The sequence below is a fragment of the Lytechinus pictus genome, chromosome 2 (assembly GCF_037042905.1).
Source record: "Lytechinus pictus isolate F3 Inbred chromosome 2, Lp3.0, whole genome shotgun sequence".
Lineage (NCBI taxonomy): Eukaryota > Metazoa > Echinodermata > Echinoidea > Temnopleuroida > Toxopneustidae > Lytechinus > Lytechinus pictus.
In genome coordinates this window covers 13,760,902-13,771,589 of record NC_087246.1, presented here as the reverse complement: position 1 = coordinate 13,771,589, position 10,688 = coordinate 13,760,902, and the positions used below count along the sequence as shown (strand labels likewise).

General features: G+C 34.9%; 1 protein-coding gene across 1 annotated transcript; it reads right to left on the bottom strand.

The window, feature by feature from the left end:
- Window positions 1–76: 76 nt before the first annotated feature.
- Window positions 77–9,728, bottom strand: LOC129254770 (lysosomal aspartic protease-like). Its single transcript, XM_054893290.2, has 9 exons — window positions 9,353–9,728; window positions 8,439–8,592; window positions 7,732–7,855; window positions 7,009–7,127; window positions 5,535–5,734; window positions 5,063–5,185; window positions 4,120–4,261; window positions 3,234–3,332; window positions 77–2,286 (listed from the first exon to the last, which is right to left on the bottom strand). Exons 1-9 carry the CDS (start codon window positions 9,418–9,420, stop codon window positions 2,125–2,127), a joined length of 1,191 nt encoding a protein of 396 aa, XP_054749265.2. The 5' UTR covers window positions 9,421–9,728; the 3' UTR covers window positions 77–2,124.
- Between the last annotated feature and the right edge of the window lie 960 nt (window positions 9,729–10,688).

Sequence of the window (10,688 nt, the reverse complement as noted above, 5' to 3'; positions counted from 1 at the left end):
TGTGCTATGCCTGTATTTTTTTTGCACCAGTTATGAACAACATTTTAAAGAATTCAAGCATCAAGATTTTTACAGGTAAATTACATGAACTTTTAATTCATTTTTCATTTCCAAACAACACAAACATATACAGACAAGTGAGACAACACATAACATTTTCTTAATATCACAATTATTGCATATATCAGTGTCATATTGAGCAACTCCTTTGTTCTATTGAAAATTCCTACAAGATTCTCCAAGTTGTATATAAAATTCTGATTATCATGAATCAAATATATCAATATATGATATAATATTTTCAGTCAATATTAGATTTTACTTGAATATTTGAGGACAAATTACAAAATAACAATGAGGACATTGAGTTCATGCCAGAAAATAAACTTTATACAACACCTATCTAAATGAATACTACTGTTTTCATGTTAAACATGTATTTTTCTTCAATTACACACTTAAAATGGAACAACATTCATATATATCAAGAAATCCTTTTTTTATATTTTTAATGAGGTTGGTGGAAAAACAGTGATCAAATATTTCTTTAGCCATTAAAGTGGATGTCTAAATAGTCAGCGAATGGTGAACTCGATTTAGCTTAAATGAAAAATGGTACAAATGAAAAGCAGAATTATCCGGAAATACACCTTTCAACAAGTACATGGCTATATATTGTAAATGCTTTCCTAAAAGAATTTCTTTAATTTTGACTAAAGCCCACCCCAAATCCATCAAATTAAAATGAGTCAAAACACTCCAAGTCATTCATGAAATATTATCTCATGTTCTACAAGTACCCATATGTTTACAATACATTCGGTTTACCTTCCTAATGCATATACTTTAGCATTGCCTATACTATCATCCTGGCCATAATGATCAGTCCTGAAATGCGTCATGATTTATTCCTACCGAAGGCACAGACTATGGTCGTAAAGTGTTATAGTCTTGTATTTTCTTGGAATGCTCATCTAATACCACACATGACAGTAATGAAAGAAAGGAGAGTAAACCCCACATAATTGTATTTTGCTACACAATATCAGACAACATGAACCTGATTTTTTAACCTGTATCCTTACATCAACCTTACATGAGGCAAACGTCCTACATTTTTTAATAGCTTTACCATTGTAGATTAATGCAATAGAATTTTTATATTCTTTGTTTAGGTAAATTTGATTGTATTTCAGAACGTCTTCTTTTAGAAGAGCAATTTAATGCAATATTTATCACCCACCTATTCATATAGGTGGCACTGCTCTGATTATTAACAAAAAATGTAATGAACACAAATATAACAAACATTTTAAGTTTTTTTTTCTTTAGAACAAATAAAAATAAAATTAACCATTAAAAAAATGATGAAATGAGGTAACAAAATGTACACAAAACAGAAGACATCTTAAAAAAAAAAAAGATTTACAAGACACCGGAACTCTTAAGAAAAAGCACAATAAGATAAACTCTCAAGCATTCTTTTAAATCAAGCCAATTTTGTCTCTATTGAAATCCTTGATTAATCCCTCGCAATATATCAGCGAATAACTGTATGATCAAGACTCGTACAAAACACACACATTTCCTGTCTTTTTCAAATTACTATGCCAACTGCCAAACCTGTGAAACTTTCATTTCAAAATGTATTGTGACAGTGAGAAAAAGTAAAAACAGATCAATGATTTACTTTCAGTAAATTTTGTTGATTGTATTTAAGGAATCAGCCTTTATAACACTTCGAAGAAGAAAACGTGATTGCATGATCACAAATACATGTACTGACCTTCGACACTTGCTAAAGCTCAATGTATGTAATTTTATTTCATGCAAATATTTGAAGGGGGAGGGGGGGTGGTGGTTGTGTTTAAAATATTAATTACTATTCCTCCATTGCATCACAGCCTGATGCAATGAAAGCAGGGAATATTTTATTTGTGAGGATGTCTTGGATTGAAATAACATTGTATGACCTGCAACATGAAAGATAATGATTGATCTTTGAATTGATTATCAACCACTGGTTTATAGAAAACCAAGTATGAAAGATTTATGAATGAAAAGATCTACCTCTACATGTTAATTTTCTGTATCAAGTGCAGAGTCAAGTTTAGATTGACAGACTTAGACAGCTACAGCAAATCCCAGACGGTCGTTTGCACGGTCAAACTTGGTGTAGTATTTGCGAAGGAAGGGGTCACCCAGGATCCAGAGGGGTCCAGCTGGGGGAGGAACATCCAGACCGATAAACCCAGATACACATAGCTCGACGGTGCCTTGATTCACCTGGGGTAGAATAGAAAAGGTGATTGATTCATCAACTTTAGGGGTCTTGTCACACAGATCCAGGGTCCCGTAACACAAAGTTTAGCAATTAATCGTACACTTGATTTTCACGGTTAATTGTACATTATAGTCAATGCAATTTCATTTTCATTTTTATTTATTTGACCATTTAAAATCAACATGGTACATGAACATCATAAAATAAGTATCATACAAATATCATACAAATCAATCATTGACACTATTGGTTACTATTTTGATTCAATCAATCATAAAAAATGTTCCACAATGATTGCTAAGCTCTGTGATATAAGCCCCAGGTCACTGTCTGAAACTGTTTCAAATAACTTACTAGTACATGGCAATTGCATTGAAACTGTTTTTGTTTACTATTTTGATTACCAAGACAGTGCAATGTTGGTGTTGACATACACTTTGGAAGGGTATACACAGGAATCAATTTCAATTTCAGAAATCAATTTCAACAGTTTTCAGTGCACTGCTGTACCAAAATGGATCCTGATTTGTGCTCGATATGCAAGAGTCGTAAAACTTAAAGGCCTAAATTCACAATATAACTTTAATGCCAACGGGGATAAAGAAGAACAAAGAAAACACAATTTTTGTACCAAAATAATTTGAATGAAGAAAAATGCAGGGTAATTCATGAATATCAAAGCTAATTCCAATGAACAAAACCAAGCATCAGAGATAAATCTTCTGAAAATCTGCTGTATCTACATTCTGCAGTGTGTACATAGAGCTTACATTTTCCAAGATTTTAACTATTTACAATTGCTTGTTGTATACTTTATTTTTTGCCAGTCATTAAAGAAATAAGAATTTGATGTTAGTAACAATGATGAATATAGAATTTGCATTTTAGAAAAATGAAAAGTGAGGACGTTAGCATGTATAAACAGGTTAAAATATGAATAGACACGTACCTTGAGAACATAGTCTTCTCCGTTAAGAGTGTATGTCTTGCCAGCAAGGACAATATTTACAACAGGAAGAGTGGGTATCAAGTTACAGTTGATCATATACTGCGGAAAATACAAAACAAATGTACAATACATTCAATAATATTTCATTTTCTTCAACCACTTCTTCATTTTGTTGAACAACCACTTTATGCTAATCATAGTTTCAGTCAGACCTCAGAATTGAGACTAGGATGCAGTAATTTTTTTCTTAATCAAGATGAATATTAAAGCAAACTAGATCTATGCTCTTGAAAGTGAATATGACTCAGCATGAACCACAGAGTTGCCAACATCACTTTCATGTAGTGTAGGGTATGTTTGTGGAGTTTACAGCACAGACCTTATGGTAAAAAATGCAAGGCTTTTTGATACATACATGTAAAGCACATCCACATTATAAATGTATATGATGTAAGAGGAGATATGAGAGAAATAAACATTAAAACTTGTAAGTTTAGCTGGAATTCTTTTCTTCAAAGGAACAATGAGTCACAGAGACCTACTATGAATTAGTGTAACTCTATAGAATTTGAATCACAATGTTCGGGATCAGAACCCAGATATCCTTAGGCAAGACTTTAATCTAACATTTGCCGGGAGAAGTAAATCAGTTCTTGGAGGGAAGAAATTCTTGGACACTTGTGCACCTAATCAGAGTAGCCATGCTAGAGCTTGGGTAATAACATGCAGCGCTTGAAAACATTGTATTAAATGCTTGATAAATGTTACATAGTATCATCATCATCATCGTTATAATCTTAGGTGTTGCTGTGCATGAAACTCTTCTCCATTTTTCATGTATCTCATCCCTTTCTCTATAATTGGATTCATGTCAGGTATACCTCACCTCGCCAGATGTAAATGGGGCAGCACCAATCTGTTCTTGAAGTTTGGCAATCTCTGCAGAGGGACCAGCAATGAGGGACGTACCGGTGTCAGCGATGGCAGCACAATTGGTGCAATAGGTTCCATTACCGCCCACATTGAGACTGTGTGATAAACAAAGATCAGATGGGTTGCAAAATATCTTAAAGACCTTTTTTTTATGAAAAAATGCTCTTAATAAATATATTCTATTGTCAATATATTAAAAATACATGAGATTCAATTCAAATAAATTTCAATTCAATCCAATTCATGTACAAAACATACATGAATAACAATCATTGCAAATAGAGTTTCAGTGATTAGGGTGCCCCTAAAAGCAGAAACTTGACCACAAACAGATCTCTTAGTACAACAAATACGGTAACAATTTGTTGATTGGGTGCTTTCTAAAGTTATCACCACTAGAGATGGAGAGCATTGTGATCAATATCAGTCACCAGCGCAGACATGACATTCTCACATTATCATCATACACACGTTTATCATGAATATATTATATTGTGTGATTAAAGAGATGATCAATAACATGCCATAGTATTAACATTGCATGAATTTCCTGTAACCCTAATAAAAATTCAATAAATTATAAATTTTGCATTAAGATGCTTGTTAACAGGAAAAAATCTACACAGGGCTGTTGGCAATAAAAAATAGAGGATTTTACGAGGGAAAATTGTCCCTAAAATCTGTGATAATTTGATTACCAAATTGCCAATCAGAAATTTACATAGATCATGTCGTCTTAGTGATCACTTTTCAAACAGCCTTAACTTTCTCATTGCTTGCCAGATTTATTTCCAATTTTTACCATTCTGTTATTTTTTTTTTTCTCCTCTCATGCCATTGAATGACAACGGTTCGATTTCCCTTTAAGAGTGAATATTATTTGTTGATCATTGTACCTGTCCATCTTGATCTGCCAGTAACCTTTGCGTGTGACATCTACATAACTGAAGTCTCCAGTATAGTGATCCGGATCTGCTCCTCCAAAGACTATCTCACCACCAACCTTAGCTGACGCATCTCTGTCGAAAGAGGAATAGAAGAGAGAGAGACAAAAAGGGGAGATGAAGATAATCCTTTATAGTTGAGCTGACTTCCTATAACCATACATGCTTGAAAGTGAATGCATCAATCCTTGTTAGTATTCTTATGATGTGATCAGAATCAGATTTCAACCGAACATTAATCTGATACAGGATGCACATCACAAACCAAATGATTGGATCACAAATAAATGGTCACACAACAAACGATTGGATCACAAATAAATGGTCCACACCAAAAGCAAGATCATTATTCCGATGAAAAGTAGCAAAATCTTTGCTTTGTTTTGTAAAATAAAATTCAATTTCAAATTGAGCTTATACATACTTTGCGAGATAAACTGCAAATACAGCATCCTGAACAAGGCCCTGCTTTACAATGTTGTCAAACACAGGAAGTTTACTGATCCTGGTAATGGTTGGGTAACCCAGTCCAAGAATGCCATCAAACTTGGCCGCTATGAAGGTCAAGCCAGGTTCAGCGGTCGCCTCTCCAAAACTCTGGCTCTTTGCCCTCAGACCACCCAGCTGCAAGACAAAGCATGAACAAGATAAATGATGCAGTTTTAAGTATATTATAAACATGTAAGTACAGTTTTGCTCAAAGTTAGTACACCCCACCTCAAAATGCACTGTAGACAACAACACTACAATGTTTGGTGAGCCAAGAAAAATAAACTGTGTTGAATGTAATATTTTATCATGTGACTTCACAAATTAAATATCGAAAACATTGCAGAATGTGAACACTTTAAATATGTTCATTTTCTGGTGGGGTTCGCCGACTTTTGAGCACCACTGTAGGCCTATATTGTATTTTTAGGAAAAGTCTTTTTCATTTGTTTTAATAATAAATACAATAAAGTTTTAATGATCAGACTTGCACGAGATAAATTTATAAGCATTCTCAAGTTCCTGTGGCAAGGTTTTTACAAGTAGGATCATGCAGAGACCATTGTTCTTAAAGGAAAATGAAACCAAAAATCTGATATCACATATCATTTATAAATACAGGATAATCAAAATAAATCCACTTATACCCCAATGCGATTTTCCGGTATGGAGCACCACCTCTTTAAAGTGGGGCTTCTTCAGGTTCAAAGTCTCGGGATGAATATAGCAATTTTGGCAGGGTTCAAAATTGTGACGTTGGCGAAGAACTATATCTCTAAGCAGATATTTACGTTTGCCTATTATAGATTCTATTTCACAAATAATAAATCAATTATACACTTAAAGCTCATAAATACATGTATATTATGCTCAATTAGTTAACATATTTAATTTTAAAAATTCAATTCGATGAGTTTTGATTTTACACCCATACCTACGATTTCCAAATTGGCAAGTTATAGCTAATTAGCCAATTTGGAAAATGTAGATAATGATGTAAAATTACTCATCAAATCGTATTTTGAAACTATAATATACTACCAAACACATTTATGTGTATATTTGACTTATTATCCGTAAATAGAATCCATAAAATAGGCAAACGTATTAGAGATGAAGCTTGTTGCTGACGTCATAATTCTAGGAAATAAACTTGGTCTGTAGTTTTCTGATACTCAATTACGATCAAAGACCCTTTTACAGAAAAATTCAAACATTGCATGTTCTTTTTTTAAATTTTCTCCTCTGTCATCCTCCCCTTTAACTTATCCGCCTTCATTTTGCAATCTAGGCCTTCTCATCTTCTTCCTCCTTTGTTAGATCCACTTTCTTTTCCTCCCCTTTTGTTCTGACATCCCCTCCCATCCATCCCCACATCATCAAGTTCATTACCATCAAATATAACTCACCTGTATTGTATCCTCACTGACGAATCCAGAGCAAGCACCCGATCCATACTGTAGAGACCATTTTGTTCCATTAGCAACATAAGTTGATGATTTGGAGCTGTCGTACTTGTGATGAAAGCCTGCAAGTTAGGGAAATGTAAATATAATTTTTACTTTTAAAACCTGTATGTGTGCATGAATGTGCACATCAGTGGCGTACGCAAGGTGGAGGGGGGTTACAGGTGTTCAACCCCCCCCCTTTGATTTTTTTATACCCAACCCCCCTAAAATAAGGTTGAAGACCTTTTTTTTGCTTGCTTGTCATTTTTTTTTTTTGGGGGGGGGTTACCAAATGACTTAAAAATATGGGTGAAGACCTTTTTTTGTTGGGGGTGTCAAAATTTTTTTCATTCAGCTTGAAAACCCCCCTTTCATTTGAAAAATACTGCGTATGCACACATCTATACAACATGTGTGTATACAGTACATGTCATAGAACTATGTTTATAAATACTGGATAATCAGGTGCTAAATGACTGCGTACCAGTACACTTATTTTTCAAAAGAAAATTATCATCTTAAAAACTAAGGAAAAAATGAATGAGAAAAATCTGACATCTTGCTGGAAAAAAAATTATAAATCAGAATCTGGATTGACATTGGAGGAATATCATCACTGCTTTGGAATTAAAAGACTAAAATATCCCAGGACTAATAGGGTTGAAATATAACAAGCAAGCTTACGACAGGCAACGTCAAGGAAACCACACTTGACAGATGGTACCCAGAGATCAGCACTGCCAGTGTCAAAGACTACAGTAAAATTCTGGCGAGGTGTGCCAAGAGAGATTTCTCCATAGTACTGGGCCTGCAAAATGAAAAAATAAATAAATAAAATTAAAATGGTTAGCCATCACACCATCTCAAATATGCAGATCTGTGGTGAGAAAAGTTAAAAAACACCTATAAACAGACAGAATGCAGATACACAGGGATGGCAGTGACAGTGCCTTTGGAACGTCCATACAGACAATGTCACCACTCCGGGGGGGGGGGGGGGGGGGGGGGACAAGAGACCTCCCCCCTCCCATTCTGTATGCCAAAGATGCTGGAGCAGACAGGTTTTGAGAAGTATAACCAAAAACTTATGAAATTGAACACAAAAAAATGTTAAATGCAAGTTGACATAAACACACAAATATACTTATAAAATAAAAGAAGACCACTCATCAGGAGCACAGTAAAAATCTGAATCTTCCATCATATTTTAATGCACAAAATTGTCATACAGTATTATTGGAATAGACATGTGAAAAGTAATTTTATTGTTTTGATTCAAGATAATAAGTTTGCTGTTTCTTGCCTCTTCTTTTATGAAAAATATACATGTAAAAAAAAAAACTTTGAATTTCTGTTCCTAATAAAATATGAGGTGTTGTTCTTGGGCTCACATCAAGATAGTCGCTCATGTTTACTGGCCATGGTGTGCCAAGTTTGTTGGTGTTCATCATGTTGTACTTGTTGGAAAGTTGAGCCAAATCTTTAAAGGGTAGTCCTGTGTTGGCCATTTGATGACGTACAGATTCCATCTTCTTCAGTGGTACCCTGAGAAATAAATAAAGATTAGAATTTGTATTGATGTTAACTTGTCATCATATAAATCATGATAAATATAAGCCAATGCAATCATTAAAATAATAAAAAAGGCCTACATATTCAGGTAAAAATATAAAAAAACATGTTAAGAATTTCATACACATTTACATGAAAATAAGGGAACATTTGGTTTGATTCACAATCCACAATTCAAAGTTCCATCTACAGATCATCAGAAAAAATACTTGCATTATAATAAAGATAGTCATGAATTGTCTCAATTTCAAGAAAATTAATGTTCTTGTGTATCCAACACTACAGCAAACTGCTGCAATGCTGGAACAGTTTGACCAACAGATGAGACCTTAAAGAATAAATCAGATGTATTGATTTGACAAGACAATAAAATCTTAATCTCCAGAGTCCAGTGTTATGCTGACACTAAGTCTGGCTCCATTGGTTTCTTCCATCTAATGTTAACAGTTTAAGGAAGAGATTTAAGTAGCTTGTTAGGGTTTAACTTACTCAAACTGGTTCCTATGCCATGTCAATGAAAAAAAAAATAGGCCTAACCTTTTTTTTAAAGAAAAATGTTTCAAACTCTTAATTTTCTTATGAAAGAAATATATATTTTTTCCTGTCTAATTTTTGCCTAAGATAGTTTCGGCTCGATACATTTTTTGACAGGACTGCTTGGATTAGATGACTGTACTTATTTAGACATTTTGGCTTACGATTATTTGTGGTGAGTTGTTTTAAAGTCACTCACCTAATAAGCTGCGCGTTTGCTGCAACTGCCAGCAGCAGCAGCAGTGCTGTTGCGAAAAACGTCTTCATTCTCCCTTAGCCTTGCTGTAACTTGTTAGATGTGAAATTCCAGATCAAACCCCTCTAGAATACAGAGCTGCCTTCACATTCCTTTTTCAGGAGGAAGAGTTTGGTTGGGGACTTGACTTTTCTTGGATTTAAATGCAAATAAGAAGCAGAATACATGGGAGATCGGAGAGCAGGTACAAGTCGGGTCGAGTCACGGGACGCATCATGTGATTCATCAGTGCTATAGATTGCATTGTACGCGACCTCTATTGATTTTCTCTCAACAGAATTGCGGAAGACATTTAAATCACATGACCGCGCGAACTGTCACGTGATTCTTTTGTTGTAGATTGGTACGCTATAAATCATAGAGGTGGATGTTTATTTTATCCACCTCTGATATGAATGACAACCAGGGTCATATCCCACCACTGTCCAAAAGAGGGACTCGGAATAAGAAAGAACGATCAACCTGATTGGTTCCTCGGAGGAGGAGGGGGGGGGGGGGGTGGGGGGAATTCTTAAGACTTAAGTTAAAATATTTTTTATCTTAATTTTTACTAACAAGCACTGGCGTACCTAGGATTTTCCAGAAGGGGGGCAAATTTTTAGGAGGATATTTCGTCCGCGAAAAAATTTGACTAGCAAAAAGAAAAGAGGTCTTCAACCACAAATAAAGGATTTCTTACCACAAACAAAATTGACAAGCAAAAAAAAAAAAAAAAAGGTCTTCAACCAAAACACAAAAGGATTTCTTACCACAAAAAAATTGACAAGGAAAAAAAAAAAAAAAGGTCTTCAGGTTCAAATGAGGGGGTACACGTCTGTTTTTATTGCAGTTTTACATTACAAATTATTGATTTGGCTTCTCAAAGGGGGGGGGGGGGGCACGTCCCATGTATCAGTTGTGACTTGTCAGGGGGCAGGGATACGTCCCCTGCATGAGTTGTGACTCGTCAGGGGGGGGGGGGGGCAGTCTGCCCCCCCTTAGGTACGCTAGTGCTAACAAGAATAAGTCTGTTTTAATATAAGGTGAAAATAACTAGTGGTTTAGTTTAGTGGGTAGGAAGTGTCTCGCTTTGCTAAACCTGATGCCAGCCTGCTTGTGTCGAGCAACGATTTTATCATTATCGTCATGATCAATGTATGGTTCCAAGATAGTTTTTCCTCATGATAAGCACCCCACACCAAAAGAAATCTCGTTGGGCCCTCTGAATGCTGTCAGGTAAAGTCCCATGCAACCTTATTACTAATATAACTAGATTTATTTTGTGTTAGCTTATTTCCAA

What these genes read in the sequence shown, in the direction of transcription:
- LOC129254770 (XM_054893290.2), bottom strand. Translation starts at nt 9,420, where the DNA reads ATGAAGACGTTTTTCGCAACAGCACTGCTGCTGCTGCTGGCAGTTGCA. An exon ending in TTTCCTTGACGTTGCCTGTC is followed by an intron (nt 7,128 to 7,731) that starts GTAAGCTTGCTT and finishes CCTAACTTGCAG; the next exon opens with GCTTTCATCACAAGTACGAC. An exon ending in GAGAAGACTATGTTCTCAAG is followed by an intron (nt 2,287 to 3,233) that starts GTACGTGTCTAT and finishes ATTCTACCCCAG; the next exon opens with GTGAATCAAGGCACCGTCGA.